The 25,699-nt window shown below is 47.1% G+C and overlaps 1 protein-coding gene across 1 annotated transcript in view; it reads right to left on the bottom strand.

Annotated features, from left to right (window-relative positions):
* Window positions 1-21,077, bottom strand: part of AP3D1 (adaptor related protein complex 3 subunit delta 1) — a 42,809-nt gene extending 21,732 nt beyond the window's left edge. Inside the window, exons 1-8 of the mRNA XM_064396589.1 lie at window positions 20,738-21,077; window positions 7,444-7,539; window positions 6,572-6,652; window positions 5,916-5,996; window positions 3,923-4,030; window positions 3,447-3,576; window positions 1,969-2,108; window positions 1,634-1,707 (exon numbers count right to left, since the gene is read on the bottom strand). Coding sequence (XP_064252659.1) covers window positions 1,634-1,707; window positions 1,969-2,108; window positions 3,447-3,576; window positions 3,923-4,030; window positions 5,916-5,996; window positions 6,572-6,652; window positions 7,444-7,539; window positions 20,738-20,833 — 806 coding nt within the window. The 5' untranslated portion in view covers window positions 20,834-21,077. The remainder of the gene's footprint in view (window positions 1-1,633; window positions 1,708-1,968; window positions 2,109-3,446; window positions 3,577-3,922; window positions 4,031-5,915; window positions 5,997-6,571; window positions 6,653-7,443; window positions 7,540-20,737) is intronic.
* Window positions 21,078-25,699: the final 4,622 nt, after the last annotated feature.

Genomic DNA, 25,699 nt, shown 5'->3' with positions numbered 1-25,699 from the left:
GCTAGTTAGCACCTTGAACTTCACAAGACATTGTCAATATTCTGCTCCATATCCCTTCAAACAGATGAAATGATTCTCACTTAAAAACTGTTGGGGGGAGGAATTTTTAAACAAATGTTTAAAAACTCAAAAATCTTCCTGGAAAAGCAGCAAGTAAGAGCACTGTGACACAAGGAATCTGGAAGGAAGTGGTTACTCAAACTCCAGCACCAGTCACACAATACTGAAGCAATCTTGTCCAAGAATCAAATTAAATCCTCTGGCCAAGGTCAAAAATTGATGACAAGGCAGATGGAGAAGCTCAAGTCTCTCTCCAAGCGAGTGAGTCACGCCCCAGCAGCAGAGGCCTGGGATGCAGGAACACACTTCCCATCCCTGGAAGCCAGCAAGCCATTTCCAGTGCCTGATTTCCCCCAAAACCCAAATTCAAGGCTGCTTGTGCCAGCTGAACACACAGACAGTGCAGTTCTGAGGATTGCAGAGGTCCTTACAAAGCCCAATCTGTACAAGAGGGAACCAGGAACCTCCCAAGGCCCAAAGGAGCAGGCTCCAAGAGCAGGGCACAAGGGGAAGGAGCACAGCTCCAGTGGCACAGTGACCTGAGGGTCAGCTTGGGGTGCTGAGAACCAAGACCAACACTTCTGCTCCCTGGCCACGTGGTGGGACAGCTCAGGGTACTGTGACTCATTATGAGACCCAAAATGCCTGAATGGAGACCAAGCCAAAGAGGATTCAGCCCCCACAACTCAGAATTACCAGTGTGTGAGTTGGGGAGAGGAGGTGGGATTGTCCATCTTCCTGCTTTCTCTGGTGGGTTGTACCTGTTTGTTACTGCTGACACCTCCCTGGAGGTACCTGGATGCTGGTTTGTGCTGACCCTGCCTTAAAGGAATATGAGGATGGACAGAAATCATCTGGCTAGAGCTGCTCTCAAGGCTTAAAACCTTGTTCTGTCACATGAAAAGAAATAAACTTTTTTACTCAACAACTCCTGCATAAGATCACACTTCCTCTTCACAACAGGGAGAATCCATGTATTTCCTCCAAGGCATCTATTTCCTGATTTCAGTTCCGAGTTAAAACCACTACACCACCACATACCAGCAACAGACAAGGGACAAGGAAATAACTTCAACTTTATTTAATCTACATTTAGAACCTATCTGTTGTAAGAACCTCTTTCAAAATGCATCTGAGCTGCCAAATGCATGAGAAAGGCCTTTAATATATTCCCTGCCACACTATTTTGGTGGGTAAGGCATTCCCAAAAGTCAGGAATCAAATGTGTGAGGTGAACAGGAGAGGCAAATACACAGCTGAGCCCTTTTATACATCCTCTACAGTAATTTCTGGCTTGAAATGCAGTGAAAGGAAAGCAAATTGCTCCAATTTTCATCCATCCTTTGGAGAAATTCATGCTGACAGTCAGACACCCAGAGATTTTCCTTTAAGGTATTTTACCTCACTCATGTTTTCCAGAAACAACCCTGATCTAAGATTATCTTTTGATACTTGAAGCCAATATCCCAAAAGCCAATAAAAATTATAAAATGCATCCCCACCCCAGGTATTGACCCACCCACCAGGCCCTTCCCCAGTCCTGGCTGAACAAGGCAGGATCTGCCACACAAACCTGTGGATGAGGTTGGTCAGGGGCTCAATCAGCTTCTTTCCCAGTCTTGGTTCTAATGGAGTAAGAGCACCAAACTATTCAAAGAGAAGAAAAGTGACTTAATAGCTGCTTTTCAACAGCTTCAAAACATTATGTAAATTGCAGCTCACTGTATTTAAACCAAGCTATATTAACATGTTTTTCCTTTGGTTACGTTCACAAACATTAAAAGATAGTCCTGGTTTCTTTTTATTCAGATTGAATGGTAACTATGCCTCCCAGCAAGAAATCCATTTTCACACCCAAGGTAATTTAATGAGAACCCTAATCCTGTAAACAAAAAGCAGAATACTTGCCAGTTTTATAATTTTAATGAGAACCCAATTATTGGTTGACGACGTCATCAACTTGAAGAAGAGCGGAGCAAGGGAAAGGTAATTTTTGGGATTGCGTCGAGCCAGCTCACAAATAACATTTACTGCAGCAGACTGCACACCTGGGCAAAACAAGTGGGAGAAGCACAAATCTCATCAATGCCTTCATTGTAATTGAAGTTTCTGGTGCAGAACCCCCACAGCAAAAGCAGCTGAAGCTTCAGACCTGTGTGTCCAACGGTTTGGCATCATTCCCAACCCTGAGGCAGTAAATACAGGGATGCAAAAGCAAACTGAGAAAGGGTTTTATTTAATTCTGGCTATTTTCTAATATAGCAGCAAGCCAGGTATCTGCTTGGGGTCCAGCATGAGAAAGAACAGCACACTGCCACATCCCTGCCCTGGACTGTGGAGAGCTGGTTGTGGGACACAAACACAATCAATCACCCACCAGAAAGTTTTCAATCACTCTTGACTTCTCTGAGATGTATTATTTAAAAATGTTTAAATACAAAACAAAAACAGTAATTCCTTAAGCAAACTGACTGGACACTTTCACTCCCTTCTCACTGCTCAGCCTCTGACATGGGTTGTTGTCAGTTTGGAATGTTTTAGTCTAGACAGGCTGGGTGTGATAGCAGAGAGCAATCCTTCACAAAGCTTAACAGGCAATTTCTTCCTCTCTCTGCAGGTGTGGGATTTTTCTTTCTTTAATAACATTGTCCCTGGAAGATGAATATTCCATGCCCACAATAAAACAGTCCAGGAAATGCAATTAAATTTCTCCCTGTAATTGCAGATACAAATCAAGTGGAGATTGGATACAGACCACACACAGAATTCCTAAAACAAGTGTTTTTGTGCAGAGAGGGAACACCAGCACCTCCTAAAGACTGAGCAAAAATGTGAACATGATACTCAGCAATTGCATGTTTCCTGTGCTGCTGCTGACCTGCACTGACACAACCCTTGAGGGGCCCAAAGAGCAGTCTGGACTCAAATAAATAAACAATACACTAAGGAACATTAAATAATTTTAAATGTGTCCACTGCAAGTCAACAACTGCAGCTTGCTAAAAAAGCACAAGTAGTAACAAAACCAGAACCCCAAACCCTGAAATCAACTGAAATATTTTCAATAGCCAAGTTCAGTAAGCAACAAATCAGGAAACTTTAAGCTACTTTGTCCATTAAGGTTTAACCCACTGATACATTTTCAGTAGCTTTGGGTTTGAAGAAATGGACATTTTAAAGAATGTATTTTTAATATGGCAACACCCATCAAAACTCTCCTATGCTCACCTACCCTGACACAGGTGAGTCAGTGCCCAAAAGATGATTACAGCATTCTTCATGCACTCTTTTCTCCACAAGCTCTACAAGCACGTGGACCTCCATGTGTGAGGGTACAAGGAATTCACTAAAATCCACTCACAAGAAATTCACTAAAATCCACTCACCAGGATCTGGATCTTCAAGTTTCTCTTTAAGGCGAGGAAATGCAGGACGGAGGGACTCTGGGTACTTCAAAAAAACTTTGTACATGATTAACACTGCCTTCTTCCTGATGTAAGGCTTTGTGTGAGACATCTGTGAAGGAAACAACTGCAGTCAGGCTCTGAGCACATCTGTGTTTCCAGAGTTCCTGTGCTCACATTGCTGTCACCAAAGCTCTTCCTGGGAGACTCAACTGCTTTTTGAAAACTCAGCTTTGAGGCAAGAGCAAAATACTGTTGTTTATCACCAAAACTAATGAATGTATTTGAAAGTGATCCTCCTGATCTAACTAAGGTCTGTAAAAGCTTCCCAGAACCCCAACATGAATGCAGCAGCAGGTTTCACATGTACCAGTTCTAAATTTAAGATATTTACCAGATCTGAATAACTTAACATTCTGTAATTATAGAGTAAAGTTATTTCAACCTTATCAACTCACCAATGTCATGATGTCATTTGCCAAGTCCCTGGCAAGATCTGGAGTAACAAAACAGGACAAGCCAGTCAGTGCAACTCCAGTATCATACTGGTTAGGGCTACTCAGATCCTGAAAAAAGAGAAACACGCTCAAAAATTTAAGATCACACAGAATGTCAAGAAACAACTTCCTCAGACTAATTTTATTCAATCAACATAAATGAAGCAGAGCTTCTGCTTCATGGGAATATTTATATATCAACTACTAACACCTGCTAAACTACAGCCAGCCTGGAGTTTAATAATGGGCACAAAGAACCATAATTAAACAAGAGATGGATGACTGTAACATAAAAGTAATCAGAGAGATCATACCTTGGTGGTGTTTTGGGAATAGAAATAGTTTTTAAACACTGATTACAGGACCACAAACATATTTGAAAAACCTGGTATTAACCAGGTATTAAACCAGTAAACAGTTTAATACCAGTATAAAACCTGGTATTAAACACTAACCCTGCTAAGTCCAATTCCAAGTGTTATCGATTTCAGTGGGAACAAGCACTCTTGGTGAGTGGTGTTCCACCTTAATCTAGCAGAGAAATGAGATTATTCTTCTCCTGAGCTGCTGGCAGCACCACAACAACCAGTCCACAAGGACAGGACATGAGTTATGTGTGTGGAACACATTTATTGGTTCCCTTGGATCTATTTGTAGTCAGTATCCTACCCAGCCCTCCACAGTCTTTCAGGTCTTTCTAAGCTTAAGTCACTCACCCATAGTAAAATTAATTTATGAGTACGTTCAAGTAGAAACTATGATTTGTGCATCAGGAAACACAAACTGAAGAAGCTGCACAGAGCATTCCCACATGGACTGCTGAATTAAGAGTCCAGATCCACATGGATACTGAAGCTGCTTCAAGAGAGCTAAACATAGTCAGGCCTTTGGGGTTCTGTGCCATTTACATCTCATTTAAAAACCTGCTGCAGGTGGTGGGAAATTAGAGTCTACTTTAAGAATAATGCAATCTACTCCTTAAAGGAGCAAAAAACTGCAATTCATCCTGGCTCTAATGGATTTTGAGAACTGATAAATCCTTCAAATGTCAAGCTGTTGGATCAATGAAACATGAAAAGGCATAAACAGAGATTTTTGTCTTTTACATAAAAACTTGGGTACTAAGTGGAAGTAGCCAGTAAGTGACTGAAATTCAGTAAAATAATGAGTCCATAATAAAGACAATAGATATTCACATTGAGCCCAGAATAGTTCAAAAGATAATGGGAAAAGCACTAGTTCTTCAGGGAAGATACTGGATAACATCCCACTACTCTTCTCAAGCAAGGAAAACACATTTTGGTTCCTCAGATGGTAAAAATGTAGGCACATCTTGTACTTGATCTGTCAAGTTTTAAAGCAATGATACTTAAAAAATGCAAGTTAAGAGCTTTAAAAAAATATCTATGGCTTCAAGAATGGGAAAACTATGCTGCACACCAGTAACTCTAAGTTATCTTGCTTTATAAAAGTGAATACACATGTGGGTACATAAATACAGAATAAAACTTTCCATATACTCTTCACCATTTTTACACCCAATTCTACCAGAGAAGTCAAAGTCTGATGTGGAGTTACAGACAAAAAGATCCCTCACAAGTAGAAGTGTTGTGGAGCCATGTCACTCCTGAGCCACTGCTCATTTTACTTCAGGAATGGGGACAGTTTTCCTGCCTGTTACATTCTTATAAGCACTGCCTAGAGACCAGCAAAGTTATTTCTGTCACCATTCTCTGTGCTGAACAAACACAGAGCTGGTATGAGACAGCACAGGGAGAGATGTGCACAGCTCCTGAGTGTTTCATTAATCCCTCTGCTTGTGGAATGACAGGAGACTGCAAATCAAGAATTCTACTTAAACACTTCTGTATTCCTCATGGAGAAATCCTCAGTACAGATATGAAAGTACAAGTAGGGAGAGAGCGCAAGAAGAAATGAAGAACTGAACGTTTACCTTTCGGATCTGATTAGTTGTCAGCATGATGACATCAGTCCCCTCATGAAAGCACTGGGAGGCAGCCAGGTAACCAATGCGCTGGGAAAGGCAAGGAGGAAAACAAGGTTTGTTTTTCAAGTCAGTTTAGACAATGTTTAAGTGGAAGACAGCTGGTGGCTTTATAAGCAATATTAAAAAGATGAGTAGGTTTCTAAAAGAAGAGGAATGAGAGGGGTCCCCTAGAAAAGGGGGTTTATATCAAAAAAGAGTAAGTTCAGACAAGTAATGTTCTGCTGATAATTTATCTGTCTTAGGGATAATAAAACCACCTTCACCTTCTCTATTTTGTTACAACACAGTTCAGTGACTAAGAAGCTGCAGAAATAAGGTAGGATTATCTACTACAATTATTTTGTCTGTGTTGACTCCTGAGTTTCAGGTATAAAGCCCCATTTGGAAATCATTCCTTAGGAAGCAACATTCCACCCTGTTTGGTGAAAAAGGTCTGCAATAGACTATAAAATACATCTTTCAAGAAAAATTATAAAGCTATTACAAAATAAAAAATGCCTGGTACTAAGAATCTCAGGTGGTCTTCACATAAAAATACCCTGGATTTTCAAAGAAGGTATCTGACAGCTTGGCCAGGACAGCTGCACTTACAGAGAACTCACCTTGAATGTAAACTTGGAAGCACTCATAACTTCAATAATGTTGAAAGCAGCCCAACTGATGTCATAGCCCAGCATCTGTAACTGTGAGCAGAGAAGCCAAGATAAACTTCTCAAATAAAAGAGACTCAAGAAAATAGGTCAAGTCATGTCCCAAAATTGAAGATGCAACAGGAGTCTGCAAATGATACTGTAAGGCATCACAGGTTTATGAGCAATGTACCACTCACAGTAAGTGAAAGACATCACAAGTTTTAAACAGTTTGCATCTGTTCCAGGCTGCCCAGAGCAGCTGTGGCTGCCCCTGGATCCCTGGCAGTGCCCAAGGCCAGGCTGGACAAGGCTGGGAGCAGCCTGGGACAGTGGGAGGTGTCCCTGCCATGGCAGGAGGATGAGCTTTAAGGTCTCTTCAAATTCAAATCATTCTGTGATTCTATGATATGCAGTTATATAAGCATTGGTGTGAAGGGTTTTCTTCCTGGTTTTTTTAAATGAAAACCATAACAGAGCCACGAAAAGAATTCTTCACCAAAATTTCTGTCTTCTCCTTGTCAACAAAGGACTGAGCAAAGAGAAACAGAGTTTCAAGTGCTCATGTCAGTATGTCATGAGAACCAATCCAGTTGAAAACAATTTCTTTTAACTTGTTTGCTTTAAATGAGATTCACTTCCTGACCCATCACAATTAAATCCAGTTGTACCAAACTGAGCAGGAACGTGCAGCCTCTGACGTAGAGCTGGGGGAGTGCTGTCCCCACAGCCTGCACTTGGAGCAGTCGAGGCAGAGCAGGCACCCAGACCCGAGGCTGGCTCCAGATCAGCTGAAAAGAACAAAATGCAGCTGCAGTTCCATGGGACCCCAGCAAGGCACTTACGTAGGTCAGTTTGCAGACTGCGTTTGCCTTCACTGCGATGTTGTCCTGCTTCAGCTCCTGCTTGATCTCATCAATGCACTGCGAGATGTATTTTGCCTGAGGAAAAAAACCAAAAATTTGAGCTCCTCCACCAGTTTCTCAAGTTTCCAGCATGTTGGTGGGGAGAAGCAGCAGAACTCCATTTGCAAGCACCAATCTCACACACACACACTATTTAGTAAGTATTTAATTCTGACAAAACTACTTATTAAAAAGAGCCACCACAATTCCGTTACAAAACCAAAAGTATGAGATGTTTCTTTGGTGGTTGTCCCTTCTGCCTCTCCCTCACAATTACATCACTCACTCAAAAGCTCTACATTCAAAAATCTGCAAACATGAAGTTGTTCAATGGAGACTGAGTAGGCAGAGGTCTGAACAAAACCAGAGTTCACCATTGCTAGAAAACTCACTGCCTCCAGAGGGACGTCAGAGAACACCCGCTCATTACGTGACAAGAAGAAACTGTCAAGCACTGCTAACAGCCCACAATGAAAGGTGACTGATGAAAACAGCCCATTTTTGGACATGCTGCCAGTGATGACACTGTGGGTGTGCACCCACAGCACAGGGACACAACATGAGGCTTGGATGGGACACAGGGGCTTCCTGGATCCCCCCAGCCATGGAAACCTCCATGGAAAGTCTGAACCCCTTCTCTGGTTCTCAACTTCCATGAGCCCTTTTGCCATTTACACATTTTGATAAATAACAGTTATTTCTGTGAATCTCTCAGCAATTCAAAGAGCCAAATGTCACAATGTTTACATTTAAATATTGGTGCTTCACATCTTTCCAAGCAATCACATCTGTGCTTGTGGGAAGGATGTGGCAAACATGTGATTTAAAATTATCTGTACAGATTTTACTTTATAAGCAGAACTTGCTCAGCCAAAGATTCTTCCAGTACACAATTAATTATTATTTAAGTACTGAAGGCATCTGCTACAGGAATCATGAAAATCTAAATGCAAAGAAATAATCTCTCTTTTCAAAGCCATTCATGCACCAGGGTATTTCACATTCCCAACTGACAGAGGAACCAGGTCAGAACCAGATTACCTAATCCCTGCCTGAATACCACCACCTTCCTCCAAAACGATATTTTCAGCATAGAAGTGTCTAGTGGCCTGACTTTAATCAACATTTTTCCCCTTTACACTAATTTTTGTGTATTGATACAACCATTCTTTAGTCTTTTACAAATGTCCTGGAGTGACACTATTCAAGTCACACAAGTTTGCTGCTAGAAACAGCAGGTGCAGAATGGATGGAAATCAGCCCTGGGGAGAAGGACTCGGGGTGTTGGTGGGTGAGAGGCTCAGCCTGCCCCGGCCATGGGCACTGCCCCAGAAACCCCCCCTGTGCTGGGCTGAGCCCCCAGCGTGGGCAGCAGGGCAGGGGGGGATTCTGCCCCTGTGCCCCTGTGCTCAGCTCAGACCCCACCTGCAGAGCTGCCCCAGCCCTGGAACAGCAGCAGGAGGACGTGGAGCTGCTGCAGCCAGGCCAGAGGAGGCCACGGAGATGCTGCCAGGGCTGGAGCCCCTCTGCTCTGAGCCAGGCTGGCAGAGCTGGGGGTGTTCAGAAGACACATGAATGAACTTGAGGGAATTCAGGCTATTCCTAAATGCCTGTGTTTGGGATAGAAATACTATCCTTACAGTGGGAATTCTCCTGTTAAAGAAGGGCACTGTAAACACCAAACAACCCTTTCCTGTAAACAGATCCCTTCTGTTCTCCTTGGATACAGATGAGTGGATCACAACTGCCAAAACTGGAGATGGCATCACCCCCAAACACTTAACAACACAGTGACCAGGTGACTTTACCCAAGAGCAGATTTGGGATTGTAAACCCTTCACCTGAGAGTGATTCAGGTCCTGACAACTCACATGGGAAGTTCAAACTCTTGAGTATAAACTAAAAAAAGAATTTCTGAGGGTAGAAAATACTTCATTAAAAATGCTGAAAGAATGACTTACACAACATGCAACTGATCCACAAATATATTGTACTTGGCCTTGAATATTTTATGCTCACAGAACAGCACACTGGAACAGTGTCACAGAATCCTTCACGTGTGTATCCTGTTGCCACATCCTGGGCAGCAAGGCCAGTGATGGTTCTCAAGGCAGAAGGACACTGACACACAGAGTTTCTCAATCTTTACATCCATAACCAAAAGCCTCACTTATTTCCCACTGCATCTATCCCCACACTATTCAAACATTAGCTTCATCTTCCTGGCAACCTCTTCAGAGTTGAGCACAAACCACTGTATGAGCAGCAGAGGTGGAAAAAATAGAGTACAGAGAAGTTCAGTAGTGCCCAGCCTGGCACAGCTGAACAGAAGCTCCAGAGCCAGCAGCCCCAGCATCCCACAGGCAAATCCCTGCCTAGCAGTTAGTCCAGCTTCTGGAAAAGCACATTACAGAATTCAGGATCAGATCTGCAACTGAAAAAAGGGATTAGAGAGAGCAGAAAGAAGTTCTTCTGAAACAGCTGTACTTCAAATCCCAAAACACTCCAAGGAATGGCAGGCACTATATATAGAAAGCTTTACAGGATCAGCAGGTATTAACTTTTTGTTAATCCTGTGGAGTGGCACTGCCGTGAATGAGCAATATGAGGAAAACTGATCTATTCAGCCTCCCTCCTCAATCTGAAAGCCAAGCACCACACCCGGCTGGATCTGCTGCCTCATTTCACACCCACAGACCTGGGAGGGAACCTGCGGGGGGAGCAGATCCTCAGCGAGGCTCTGGCTGTGCAACCCTGACCTGGGCACAGCGCCGGCCAGGACCTGCACCAAAGCACTTCCACTGACCCACACCCACAGCCCCACTGCAGCCCACAGCTGCTCAGTGGGGTCACACCACACAGCAAAAGGGACAACAACCACTTGATGCAATGAAAAGAATTCTAGTCACTCAGCAAGGCCTAAATATTTGGAAGAAAAAAACCCTTATCCATATTTTTTTGCTGTGTCAGTATGTAAATGTTATCTTGCCCAGCACCGATTATGTCTTTGCATAAACCCTTCTAATACAGGAATTTCCTAGTGTGGTAATTAAAACCAAATATTCCCCAGGATAGAAGTAGCTCCATTTTTCCTTAAATGCTTTTGAGGTCCCATGAATCACAGAATCATTGAGGTTGGAAAAGCCCTCTAGGATCAACAAGTTCAACAGTTGTTAATCCAGCACTGCCATGCTCACCACTAAAACATACCCCAAATGCCACATCCACACATTTTTTTGAACACTTCCAGGGATGGTGACTTCACCACTGCCCCTGGGCAGCCCCTTCCAATGCCTGACCACCCCTCCTATGAAGCAATTTTTCCTAATATCCAATCTCAACCTCACCTGGTACAGCTTGAAGCAGTTTCCTCCTGTCCTGTCCCTTTGTTCCCTCGGAGCCCAACCCCCCTGGCTGTCCCCTCCTGTCAGGAGTTGTGCAGAGCCACAAAGTCCCACCTGAGCCTCCTTTTCTCCAGGCTGAGACCCCCCAGCTCTCTCAGCTGCCCCTCATCACCCTTGTGCTCCAGTCCCTGCTCTGGACACACTCCAGCCCTCCACTGTCTTTCTTATCATGAGGGGCCCAAACCTGACCCCAGGATTCAAGACGGGGCCTCAGCAGTGCCCAGAGTTCATTTATGCTCCCAGTATTCATTACAATACCAATATATTTCTTAGCTATTAATTCCTTACTAATTCTGTGGCAGTACAATTTGCAGTTTTGTGCTGATGCTCACATCCTGGCCAGCTGACTGAGGAGCATTTGTAAGCCCCAACATTTCCAGAGCTGTGGAAGTGCCCAGCCAGGTGGCTCTGAGGGGGCCAGGCAATGCTCAGGCAGCCCATGAGGCACAGGAACCAGGGGGGGAGCAGGGGCAGAGCTGCCTGCCAGTAGCAGAGCTGAAGGCTCTGAGGGCAGCAGGCAAGGAGCTCAGGCTCTCTTTTATTCCTGCTAGGCTGCCAAGTGGGAAAGGAGCCTTGCCTGCCTCGGTGGAAAGGCTCCTTAATGAAATGCTATAGCAACCACTCTGGTAATTGCTCTCTCTCCCAAGGAGCGTTACAGGAACACGCCCGGAGCAGCCCAGCTCAAACCCAAGTGCAGCCTGCAGCCGTGAGCAGAGAATACCCAACAGAGCTGTGAGAGCAGCACAGTCACAAATGCAGCTCTCAAAGTATGCCAGCAACGAGACCATGGAATATTTTATATCCATTAACAAACTACGCGAGCTGTTTTTTAAAACAAGCCCGAATTCCTCAAGAATTCAAAGATCTCACCTAGAAAATATGTGCATTTAAATGACTGTGAGTGGCTAAAATAAGAAAGAAGGAATCATGAATCAAAGACAGTCTCTTGAAATGGAAGGAGGAAGGGGAGAGTGGGTCATGGTAAGAAGCCAAAAATGCCATTTTATAGGATTTTTCATTTTCCAGCCATGTTTTTTGACTTAACTTTGAAAAACACTAAAGCTTTATTCCAAGCCAAGACAGAACTTGGTGTTTGCTGACAATTTCAGAGATGCTCACAAAAGACTTATCTTTCTCAGGCAAGCAGTATGTGAAGTTAAAAAAGTCACTAATCTGTACAACAATTACATTCCTAAGAAATGTGACTCTCCATGCTGTACTCTGTCATTACCTGACAGGAACACACCAATAATTGGGATGGAGATCACTGCAGAACCTTTACATTAAATTCAATCACATAAATTACTCATTTCCAGTAGTCTTTAAGAAGCTGTATTTTCATCTCAGCCATAAACCACCTTCTAAACTCAAGAGAAAGCAAACTCACATTCCTACCACTTCAGGTTGCAGTCCAGCAAACCAAATGCATTTGATTTGACATTCAACCTGTCACTGCAACATCCAAGTGCTTCCATCTACATGAAAGAGCAAAATGTCAGTGAACATTAGTTGTTATTTCTCTTGCACTTCCAGGGTTAAATACAGTGTTTTAAGGAAAGAATTATTAACAGTGAATGCCGCAAGAAGCAAGACATTTTCTGATATGTCTGAACTACACCATGGTAAAACAAATGTTTGGAATACTTAGAACATAAAAATAAATAAGCACAAAATATAACATTTATTCTGCTCTAACCAGTATAGGATTTATCAATTTTGGACTTTGAGATGAACTCCGTGAGATCATGCTGAGCACAAGCACATGATGCTCTCACATGAGAGGAAGATGCCCACTGCTGCAACTTCCTAACACGACCACGATGCTCAACACCAAAGGCACTCACACCCCAAAACACCTTGTGGAGGTGAAGGAACTTTCAGATCTGCTCGTGCTTCAGGCAGCAGATCCCATTCACAGCACAGATCAGCTGCCTCAGAAAGAAGGCTGGGAAGAAATATTTATCACCTGCCAGGATTCTCTCAAACCCCCAAAAGCAGCACTTGATGTCAAACAGCACTGAACCAGTCAGAGAACACCTCTGGCTTTTGCAGTACCTGGACACGTTGTACCATGACAGTACTGAATGAATCAACTGAAGTAACAGCCAAGGGCACTGAAGAGCAAAATGTGCTGCTTTCTACTGACTTGGACTCAGCATTAGAGATCAACATATTGATTTCCATAAAAATACCGTATTATTTAACTACTGTAGAAAAAGCTATTTGAGATAAATAACAGGATCTTTTGTTAAAGCTACTCCATGGCTGGATAGAAGGAATTCCAAGGCATGTGCTCTCACACATGCTCCTCACAAGTAACTTCACCAAAACCATGGCAAAGCAGCTGAGAGGATCAGCACTGAGTGGGAAGCTGCACAATGTTCATCTTGATGGGTTTACACATCCAGCAGCTCAGAGGGCACTCAGCTGCAACAAAGGGCTCAGGAAACTGAAAGGCATTTTCAGAAAGCCAAGCTTATCTGTCACTCAGCTGTTGATGAACAGCATTGCTGTACATGTTTTAACATGCCTCAGTTTAGTCCTTGGTACCCAGCTTTCCAGGGATTTACTGGCTCATCCTGAGGAAGGCTTAAGATCCCAGCCCAATGTTCTGAGTGACAACACCAGAGGCACGAGGTTCTGCTGGTTCATTTGCAGCAGACTTTTATATTATTTATTAGAAACATGATGCATTACCCACTGCCCCCTTGTCTGGTACAAGCACAGTGAGGTCACAAGACTCCTTGGCCAAGCAACACAGAGGAAGGAATGCAAAAAGTAGGTTTACAGTTTTTCCTTCTGTTAATGTTTGCTGAAGTTACACACACCAACTGAAATCTGGAATAATGCATGCACACATCCATCCTAAAGTGACTAAGCCAATTAAAACCTTTGGACCTCATTCTAAAAAAGAGAAATGCTATCTATGCAAGTACTGTGCACCAATTTCAGGGCAGATATCCAACCCCAGACCAACCACTACAGCCCCTTAAGGCATGGCCAAAAAACACACGGGATCTTCTGAACAGGTTTGTAACACAAAGACTGGGTTGCAGGAAAGAAACAGCTGTAGAGTTGCAGCTGCTTGTCCAAAGTGACTCCAAGCACCTGCAGCCCCCCTCCAAGCACTGGGGTGTTCTGGCAGTCTCCCATGGACAGCTCCTCTTTGGTGGTTTACCCAAAGACAATTTGGGATTTCACATGAGCCAACCTGGCCCCCTCCCAGGTGGGCAAGGCCAGGATCACTGCTGGCACCTAAGGAATCAGGAAAGTGGCAAACAGCAAGCCCCAAACACCGGTAAGTCACTAAGAGGCAGCAGCAGCAAGGGTCTAGAGATGTCCCTTAATTATCTCCAGTCTGATCAGTCACTTAATATAAGCACATCTCCAGTCTGATCACAGTATTTGTTAATTTAATTGCACAGCAATTAAACAATCCTCAGGGGTTTGTGCTGTCTAAGCCATATCCGAGCCTGGAGAGATGTGTCAGATAAAAGTTCTCATCCTTGCAAATACAAGATGTACCCAAGTTTTATTTTTACATTACTATGTAAAAAGCTATGCAAGTGTTTTTACAGTAGATTTTCCAACTTGCTTGTTCCAGACATCTCTGTGCAGTTTCAGGCTCTGATAAAGGCAGGCTTCAGCAAAGCACGTGCTTTGCTGGATGCATAGGAAGCAGTCACTTCCTCCAGGGAAACTAAAGTAGCTATTGTTGCTGAGACTCAGATGACTGAAGTAGTTCAGGGAGAAACCAAAAAAAGATGCCTAATGACGTATTAATACCAAATAAAAATGTAACACTGAAAGTACTACAAAGCTCTAACACTGATTCATGCACAGCTGTGAATACTGTGAAGTTATGGAAAGGTAAGGAGGACAAAGAAAAAGATGGTTCATGGCCATTCCTGACTTCTTAAATTCAGTACAAATATTTGTGTAACTAAAGTAAGTTTGTTCACCTCCTCCCTGCTGTACAATCACACCACTCACACTAAACAAACATCCACTCTCAAGGTTGAAGCTGATTAACACAGTGATCCATTTGGAGCAATATATTTTATACACTTTGCCATAGATTGAGTCAACCAGAAGAAAGTTTCAACATTCCCACACTGACACCTCCCTCCATTTATACAGCTTCCAACACGGGGATTTCTCAGCAGAAGTTGTCAGGTTTGAACACCTAGGTCATCATGGAAATAACAATAAAAGAGCTAATACAAAAAACAGCACTCAACTATGAGGTTTACAAACTGACTGGTCAGCCTGCTGGGCAGTGACTGAGGAGGGGCTGGCAGGAACCAAACACTTCTAATACCCTGTTCCACTCAGGATTCAACAGGGCTCACTTATTTCAGTTACTTTCAACGTTTGCTTCTTATTTTAAAAAATCCACTCAATCACCTTACTGAACTACTAAAACTGCCACCACCAGTGTTATTTTCTGCAACTTTTACCCTATTCAGATATTCTTATGCTTCCTGACACCTGGATTTTAGCAGACTCCCCCTTAGATAACGAAGCGTTTCAATTCCTCAGTGTGAATGATCAGCAGTTTTTAATAACCCAATGAACACAAATGCTTCCTTGTAAGTGGTCCCATGACTTGGTTCTTTCTGGTGTCTGTCATGTAACATTGACCTTCACGGGGCACCAGGAACAGGATGTACTCCCAAGAACACTCCCAAGTGAAAAACCTAAAGGTGCTGTACACAAATGCCACCACTAACTCACACTGTGGAGGAAGAGGTTTTCAGTCACTTTCATGGACACTGATGGAAAGAAACCACAAAAAAACCCATTTTCTGCACTCAGCACCAGGACAAAGATCTGCCGCAAAAAGCGCCAAATAAGCAACTCTTTGCAGTTGATCACAGTGCAGAAATGTAATCTGTATCCATATTTTACTTTGATTTCTCTGGCTGTTTTTCCCCTGGCTTCACCAAAGGAACAGTGGATGGTCACTCCATTTCTTAGGTAGCACAGCTCTTCCTCTGCCCTGGAGCTGCCTGGGCACAATATTTACTTCCACATGTGCCAGCACAGATCTGTCTGCAGCATTTCAAACCCTCAGCAGAGGCAGCTATAAAATGATCAGGACTGGGAGCAAAGCTATTATCCCCACTTATGCCACAGTCAATTAAGTAATATTTAATACAGGAGAAAGCAAGAAGCTAATGAAAGGCAGCACTAATGCAAAGCCTCAGCTGCTCCCGCCTCTAATCACAGGAGAACAAGCCCAAATCTTGGCTCATGTGCCACGCTCCAGCCCCTTGGTGTCCATGACACAGCAGGTAAGGCAGGACAGTGACACTGGGCCTTACAGGCCAGTCCCACACTGGTTTCTCACCAAGTGGTGTGAGGTCCTTATCCAACCCTCTTTGTGTATTGTTTCTGCTTCTGTCTTTTGCAGTGATTCACACGCGGGAAGAATTAACAATAGCAACTCTAGATCCACTTGGAAGTGGGTGGAATAATGAGCTGCCTTCAAAGATCCCAACACGTATATGACACACAGTAACTGATGGAGCAGCAGAGCCTGAAAGAGCTGTCTGTCATCAATGAACTGCACTGCCCAGCAGTCGGTCTGTTCTGTCAGGCACCAACAAGCTGTTTAGCATTCCTCAAAATTCCCTGATTATGTTCCATCCCACATCCTTTACCACCAAATACTAATACTGCACCAGTGGTTGAGGCCAGGCCACCAGAAGGCACAGCATGAGGAGGCCTTCAGCCTCACTGAGGACAGGCTGAGCCCAGAAGAGTTTTGTGATGTGAAAAGAGTTCCTCAAAACTCTCCACATCGTCGTTTCATCTGAAAATGTGTCAGAAGAAGCTGGAAATCAGCAGTAGAACACAGCAGCCCTTTATTTAGAGGGAAAAAGCTTTTTAACAATACAAATGCCCTGTCCTCAGGTAACACTCAGTAAGCAGCAAGAAGCCACTGGCAGGTTGGAAAGCCTGGGCTGACAGTAAGCCACACATTTCACAGCATGACACACAAGACTCCTCCCATTTAGCATTATATTAGTAACTGAAGTTAAGTTTTTTCCCAGCCAGCGGCACTGATTGCTCCTTTCACTCTTCCAAAACAGTTTAGGGGACAAACCAGCAACGAGATTCCTATCACCCTACACCAGAGACAGGAAAATGTGAATTTTTCAATATGATTTTTCCTGAAAGCATCAATTACCAAAAACATGAAGGCACACACAGCAGTCTCTGAGAAAAGAGGGGGACAATCTTCTCACGTTATAAGAGAGGTGCAGATATTTAGTACAGGACTTTTTAAAATCCCTTCTCTCTCCTTAAGTGTCCTGCAGTAAATCAAAGACACCTGAAATACAGGGCTACTGTCTGAATGAGCCTAAGCACACTCATTAATACCTGTTTCTGTTACTTGATCATTTCAGTTTTCTAAAGGAACATCTCACATCAGCATCTGACAGGAGCTTCCTTGTTGGGAAAAACAAACTTTTAACTGTGAATGAAAAACACTGTGCAAGGGCCAAACAGCATCAAAGAAATATCCTGTCCCTTATTGCACATTTAGGAGAACAGATATAATTTATCAGTTTGGACTATCTTGGCAAAAATCCAGTATATTTTACCAGCCTGTGGTACAAGGCACTCCTCTCCTGAGCATGCTGTGGAGCAGATCCCGAGGCAGTAGGCACAAAGTAGGAGAAGTTACTCCACGGCATACAAAACCAGCTAATAGCTGCTGAAAAGCACCACTTCCATTAGCAAAAGCATCCCTTTTCCAAATGAAAGGGAAAGAATGAGGTACTGGAAGTGAAAAGTCAGGAAAACGCAGTAGGATCAAATCTGGCTTTGAACTGGCACTGGGAAACACCACAGGAACGAAAGTATCTGTTGGAAAGTAAACACAACGTGTCAGAGCTGGGAGGGAGCTAATGCTGCTCTGCCACCTCACTCCTGGCACACAGCACTCACCCCGCAGGACCAGGCAGCTCCAGCAGCCCCAGAACACAGGAAATGGACACTGAGCCTGCACAGAGCAGTGGCTGTGGTAACCACCTCCTCTCTCCTACCTCGCATCCTTGGGGGAGTCCATCCCTTCAGTTTCAGTGTTTTAAACTCAGAATAAATGGGTCACACAATGGAAATGCCTCTGACAGGGAATTAACACACTGCAGAGGCTGTGAGCTCGAGGGCCAGGCAGCCTCCAGCACTCTCAGCTCCTCTAATGAGCTGAGGAACACACAAAGATCATCAGTGAAGAGATGTGGCCTGCTCTGACTTCTGGACACACCTTGAGGTGTGAGACTTAGGGCCACAGCAACATAGGAAGAACAGAAACCCACCAAGCAAGTGGAGCTGTCGAAGAACTGCACTGAGAAACCCACTGTGAACCGGGGTGTCAAGCACTCCTAGAGCCTCGATGGGCTGTGAAACACCAGATATGCTCATGTGGTACCTGTAAAAGTAAAAAGTAATAAGGAATAAAACTTTCCATCTCAGATCTACAGGAGAGACTGCCCAGTGAGATGAGGGAATAAGTGATAGCAGATTTTTCCATGTGATTAAATTCCAAAACATAAAACCCAGGACATGTAAATAAACTAACCTACTGCTAAAAGCACAAGTAAATCAGAAGTCAAAACAACAATCTTGCCTTCATTTCTCTTCATGTCATTGCTATTTAACAACCACAGCAGCTCCTTTCCAGAGACAACTCTTCCTGGAGAAACTCCTGTTGAGCCAAGACCAATGGCCAATATCCTCCCCACTAAAGCACACTGTTTGTTTTAAACAAATTTGCTTTTCTGAACAAGATAGAGTGCCTGTCTTAGGCTTAGACACTTATCTTGAGACACACAAATGCTGGTTGAACTACAGCACTGGAACAACATTTAACAGATACAATGAACAATGGAAACACTGTAGGGAAAAGAGGAAGAATTTCTACAGCTAGTTCCTCTAAATCAGCATTCTGATTTTGTAACATCACCTGAAAATTAGCCAATGTCCCTGGCCACTGCCTGGAAAGCACTGAATCCACACCCAAAAGCTCAACAGCAGGTTTACAGCTCTCTCCAGCCGAGCCAGGAAAAGGCACAGTCCTTTCCTGGACTTGCAGCTACTCTCTGGAATTAAGATAAATGTTTGAAGGATTCCCAAACACACAGGTTTTACCAGGGCAATGTCTTAATCAGCTGAACACATCCTGGTATGGGCTTTAATTTTTACTGTGCTTGTGATGCTATTATCCCTACTGTTATCCGTCTCAGAATCTCACCTTTCGTACTCCAAACTGAAGAGTTTAAAATCCCATCATGGTGCAGCCCAGCTGTTCTGAGACAACCTATTGCTCTGAGCTCACTGAATCCCAGAGTGTGCACACACCCCAGTAACAGCTTCCTACAAGTACACATAGCCAGGACTGTTTTTCCCTAACTCCAAAGGGCACCAAAGCCAACACATTTTAGCCATTTCTGTCACAGACTGAGCACAAGCTCGGTGTGGCTCGCAATTCTCTTTATGAAGCTGTTTGTCACAAATTTATTTTAGAAAAACCATTCCATTCTTCTCAAAGAACTGGTGCCACAAAGGCCTGGACCTTCACCAGGAGGATCCTCAGGGCTTTGACAGCTGATGAAACACTCTCTGTCCTATGCACAAAGGAATAAAGCAGATTTACTAAAAGCAGCACACCACATTGGAGGAGCTCCGTAAGAATACTGCTCACCAGGTCCTGCTCTGGCAGAACACACTAGGCTCATAAATTCCATACAAATTTGCTGTTGCCACTTCAGGATGTTTCCCACATTTTTCAGGGCACTGCACAGAAGCCCTGCCTTCCTCTGTCACCAAACCAATATCACAAATTTAACATATGCTGAAATAAACTGGATTCAATCATCCTGGTGGGTTCCTTACAACTCAGCATATTCTGTTAAAACCAGAAATTTTCCAGGTATGCTCACTACCAAACAACCCCTTGCCCTGGGCACAGAGATTTCAGAAGTTGTATTTTCTGTTTCAGTTCAATAGGAGCAGCAAGGAAGATCAGTTTTCCCAGTAAAGTTCTTCATTTAGTTACATGTTTACAACTTTTCAGCTTTTGATAGCTGGTACTGACTCCACAGCCACCCCCCACCACACCAGCAGAGCCCAGCTGTCAGATCAACATTAAGAAAGCTCCCCAGGTTTCACGAGTTACTTGAAGATGAACATAAATGACATTGGGGCCCGTTACTTCTCAATTACCATGTGACACTTCACTGTGGAGTCTCACATAACACGTTCTTGATGACTAATTATTTCACCTATACTAATTTCCTGATCACGTGCTTCTCACACAAGAGTGGATAACAGGCCGACACGGAGAACTGACTGCTGCCTAGAAAAGCTCTGAGAGAAGGACATTTCAGTCAGGAGAGCCTAAACATGAATGGTCTGAAAGCTGAATTAGGAGCTTACTTCTCCTGCACAACAGCTTCAGGGTGAAGAATACATAGCTGACTACAGCACGTGACTGTAGGGCTGGAGAGGAAGGAATTCCTCTATATTATTTCTCTATAATAATGTATACATTTGCGTGTGTATATACATGTCTGCATGTCTATCACAGATCTCAACAGCACAGCACACTGAACGGAAAGGTGAGCACCAAGCATGACCCTCCCTCATTAGCTGTCCTGCTCTCACCCAGCCTGTCCCTCCTGCCCCACACCCCAGCGTCACCTTCCTCGTTCTGACTCCCGCTTCCCCCTTCCCAAAGCAACATTCCCTTCCCAGACCCGGCCCCAGCGGCCAGCGGCGACATCCCCGGGCCGCAGCGCGGGGAAGGGTCCCCTCACCTCATCCTCCTTGTGATTGCGGATGCCGCGCACCAGGTCCTGCAGGTTCTTGTCAAACATACGGTCGATGCTGCCCTTCACCATCTTCAGCGCCATGGCGGCGGCGGCGGGGCCTGCGCCGGGCTGAGGGGCCGGGCCCGGCCGGGGGGGCCGCCGCGGTGCTGCTGCCGCTCGAGCCGGGTGAGAGCAGCGGTGCCGGGGCGCTCACATGCCGAGGGGAGCGGGAGGGCACGGGCGGAGCTGCCCTGGCGGACGGGCGAGCACAGGCGACCCCGGCCGCGGGCACAGCTCCAGGCGGCGCTGGGGATCCGGCACCGACAAAATGGCGGCCGGTCAGCTGAGGGCTCGGCCACGCCCCCCGCATGGCCACGCCCCGACCGGCGGACCACGCCCCCAGGCCAACACCGTCCGCTGTGCTGCTCTCCAGCCCCACCCACTCCGTCCGGGCCGCGCCTCCGTCTGGCCACGCCCCCGGAACGGCCTTGGCGCCCCCGCCCCGCCGGTCTCCAGCCACGCCCCAGTCACATTGGTAACGCCTCCAAATGGCTGGATACGCCCCCTGCCACGCCCCTGCCCTGTCTGCCCGCCTCTTTGCTCTCCAGACACGCCCCCTCCCTCTCTGACCACGCCTTTTACCCGTCTCTCTGCCGCTCTCCGGCCCCGCCTACCCAATTCAGACCACGCCCCTCGAGGCGTCTGATCACGCCCTGAGCCCGTCCCGCCCCACCCCTTCAGCAAAGCCACGCCCACTAACGCGAGCCGGCCCCGCCCACTCTTCCCCAGCCCCGCCCACTGTCCCCCTCAGGAGGATGCAGGCCCGGGAGGGGGGTCCTGCTCCTCTCATCCCATGGGATGGAAACAACACACAGCGGCAAACGCAGAAAACCCCAACCCTGGAAGCGCTTGGAGCAAACGCTGAGTGGTTAATGAGCTGCTAGGCCTGAACTAGCGGCCAAGAGGCCAGTGGGATCCCGGGCTGTGTTAGGAGGAGCACCGGTGGCAGGACATGGCAGCTGCTCCTGCTCCTTCCTCAGCGCTGCTGGGGCTCAGCTGGAGTGCTGTGTCCAGCTCTGGGCTCCTCGGGATCAGCGAGACGTGGACATGATGAAGGGACTGGAGCCCCTCTCGTACGAGGAAGGGCTGGGGCTGCTGAGCCTCCCGAGCAGAGCCAGGTGAGAGGGGCCCTCAGCGCCGTGTGCCTGCAGGGAGGCTCAGAGCCGGGCCCAGCCTCTGCCCCGTGGGGCCAGCAGTGGCACCAGAGCAACAGCAGGAACCGATGCCCAGGAACTTCCACCTGGACGTGAGGCAGAACTTTGCTGCGCAGGTGACCAAGCACTGCTGCCCGGTGAAAGCGCGGGGTCTCCCTCACTGGGGACATTCCAGAACCATCTGGGCACAATCCTGCGCTCTGGGATGGCCCTGCCGGAGCAGGAAGGTGGGAGCTGATGGCCCGCTGTGGTCACTCAAACTGGAACTATTCTGGGGTTTATCTCCCCCCCCCGCGGCCCGCCACAGCCGCGCCGCTGCTGCCGCTGCTGTCACTGTCCCAGCGCTGGCCACGCCCCCGAGTTGACCACGCCCCCTCCTGGCCACGCCCCCCGCTTGGCGCTCCCACGTGGCAGCGCGGGCGCGCGCGGCGGGGACGCGCGTGGGGACAGGGACAGGGGACCTTCCGTGGGAATGGGGGTCTCTCCATGGGGATGGGGGTCCTCCCGTGAGGCTGTGGGTCCTTCCACGGCGATGAGGGTCTTCCTGTGGGGATGGGGGTCTCTCCGTGGGAATGGGGGTCATTCATGGGGATGGGGGTCCTTCATGGGGATGGGGGTCATTCCTGGGGATGGGGGTCCTTCATGGGGATGAGGCCACCCCCGTGAGGCTGCGGGTCCTTCCACGGGGATGGGGTCCTCCTGTGGGGACGGGATCCCTCTGTGGGGATGGAGGCCCATCATTGGGGATGGGGGTCCTCCCGTGGGGATGGGGGTCCTTCATGGGGATTGGGGTCCCTCCATGGGGATGAGGGTCCTTCATAGGCACGGGATCCCTCCATGGGGGTGGGGGTCCTCCCAGGAGGCTGTGGGTCCTTCCACGGCGATGAGGGTCTTCCTGTGGGGATGGGGGTCCTCCCGTGGGGCTGGGGGTCCTTCATGGGGATTGGGGTCCTTCCATGGGGAGGAGGGTCCTTCATAGGCACGGGATCCCTCCGTGGGGATGGGGAGCCGTCATTGGGGATGGGGATCCCTTCATGGGGATGGGGATCCCTCCATGGGGATGGGGGTCCCTCCATGGGGATGGGGGCCCCATTGTGAGCCTGCGGGTTCTTTCTGAGGCTGAGAGTTCCTTCATGGGACCAGGGGTAACTCCTGGGGCTGGGGAACTCTCTGTAAGGATGGAGACACCTCCATGGGTCTGCAGGTCCTTTCTGGGGCTGACAGTCCCCCCGTGGGTTCAGGGGTACCTTCATAGGGATGGGGATCCCACAGATGGGGCTGGCAGAGCTGCACCTCTCCCCTCTGCCCGTGGGGGTCAGCAGTGGCTGCACAGCCAATGGAGCCAAATTTTGCCGGTGTCTTTATTGGGGATGAAGCTCCACAGGCTGCCACACTGAGCGCCCACTGAACACCATCACCACTGGCCCAGGTGACCAGTGTCGGTGTGGGAGGGCTGTGGCAGGTGACAGGTGACGTGATGGGTGATAACCAGGTGGACATGGAGCTTTGTGAGTGTCCTCACACGTGTGGGCACAGAGTGGGCAGTGGTTTGGTGCCCCTGTGACCACAGCTTGTCCTCTCTCCACGTGCCCAACACCCATGGGTGCTGTGTCCCCACTGCAGGTGGGTGGTGACAGGAAACTGCAGAGGGAAAACAAAATGTACAGGAGCTGCTTTCCCACCCCATCTTCATCCCCAGAGCAGGATTCCAGCATCAGGGAAAGGAGGAAACTAAAGAGAAAGGAGCTTGCAAACAAAAAGGAGACATGACCTTGCCAAGATCCACCTGGGATTCTGAGCTGCTGCACAACAGGGGAAGGAAAAGGATTTCTCTTGCTCCCAGTGTTTTTCCCTTTGTTCTCTGCCTTCAGCCTGGGCTTTGCAGCCTGTTTGTGTTGGCTCCAGGGCAGAGAGAGGAGCCCAGCTCGGGGGTTGTGTTGGTTTTGTTCAGAAATAGCTGCACACATCACCCCCTAGGCAGGAGGTTTCCCTTTTTAAGGGAAAAGTCAAAGGGAAGAGTTGTGTTTGCTGGAGTGCTCACGGTGTGGAGAACACCCAGCTGCCAGGAGGAGGCTGTGGCTGGGAAGGGCTGGCTGTGCCCACCTGTGCTGTCACTGTCCCCACACTGTCCCCCTGCCTCTGACCGGGCTGGCCTCTGGTCACCTTGTGGAAATCCCTTGTTTTAACCCAGCAGCGGAGCTCGGCCACTGTCACACTGTCACTTTGTCACACTGTCACGTTGTCACACCCTCACACTGCCAGGGAGGGAAGCCCAGGCTGGGAGACACAGCACCCCGAGGTGTGGGGAACATCTACAGATGGATTTGGACTCAAGACTTGATCCCTCCCGACTGAATTTCCAAGGATTTCTCCTCCTGAAGCAGCCTTAGTTCAGCCTTAAAAATTGAATTTGGGACACAATTGACTTTTTCACTCTTCTTCCTGAGAATGCTGAAGGGTTTGGAATCCCCTTATGATCAGCTTTAATTAAGAGCATTGCTTTAAACCTAACTGCTGCCATCGGTGATACCTAAATCTTAAAATTCCTAGCTTTTGTCCTTGCTGGCTTTTGCAGCTCTGATATTTTTTATTACTTTTAAAAATAAATTACGCCACCTCCTGTTTTCCCTGTTGCAGTTACACGGGCAGCATTCCCAGGAAAGGAATTTTCCCCCTCCAGCCGCTGACAGAGAGTATCCCTAAGGAATGCTGTGCCTTGGGAGAGCTCTGCTGAGTCCCACAAACACAATCCCGGCCATCACATCCCCGATGGAGCTGAGTCTGAGCTGCTTTTTTGGTTTTCCCCCGTGGCAGTGCTTCCAAGAGCTTTCTCCCCATTCCTGGCACTCAAAGCACTCTGTGGGTTTCACATCCCAACGATGTTTAAAGTAGTTGTACTTGGTTATGTTCATTGTGGTTTTTATGTAAATCACAAGGAAAGAGACATGAAATTGGGGCTGTTCAGCCTCCAAGGGTCCAGCCACGGTTCCCATGACAGGATATCCATTTTGGAGTGTTGTTTTGGAGTGTCCCATGCCTGGGTACCCATACTGGGGTGCCTGTGTTGAAGTGTCCTTGCCAGGAATCCCATGCCAGGCTGCCCTTTTTGGGGTGTCCTTTATGGGGCACTCAGGATGGGGTGACTGAGCCAGGGTGCCCTGTCCCCAGGTGACATTACTGGGGTGCCTGTTTTGGGGTGCCCATATTGAGTGTCCCATGTTGCAGTCCCCAGGCTGAGGTGTCTGTGACAAGATGCCCATTTTGGGATGCCCATTTTGGGGTGCTTACATTGGGGTGCCCCATGCCTGGGTGCCCATATTGGCACACCTGTGCTGGCGTGTCTTTGCTGGGATGCCCGTGTCAGAATGCCCTTTTTGGGGTGTCCCATGTAGGGTTGTCCTTGAGGCTCAGCATGGGGTGACAGTGCCAGGGTGTCCTGCCTCCTGGTGACAAAAGTGAAGAGCCCAAATTGGGCCCATACTGCAGTGCCCATGCCAAGGTGTCTGTGACAGGATGCCCGTTTTGGGGTGCCCATTCTGGAGTGCCCATATTGGGGTGCTCCTATATTGCAGTTCCCATGCAGAGCTGTCCATGAAAGGATGCCCGTTTTGGGGTGCCCATATTGGGGTGCTCCCGTATTGCAGTGCCCATGCAGAGGTGTTCATGACAAGATGCCCATTTTGGGGTGCCCATTCTGGAATGCCCATATTGGGGTGCTCCCATACTGCAGTCCCCATGCCAAGGTGTCCATGAC

The sequence above is a fragment of the Passer domesticus genome, chromosome 21 (genome assembly GCF_036417665.1).
Source record: "Passer domesticus isolate bPasDom1 chromosome 21, bPasDom1.hap1, whole genome shotgun sequence".
NCBI classification, from domain to species: domain Eukaryota; kingdom Metazoa; phylum Chordata; class Aves; order Passeriformes; family Passeridae; genus Passer; species Passer domesticus.
This window is presented reverse-complemented; position numbering and strand designations above follow the sequence as displayed.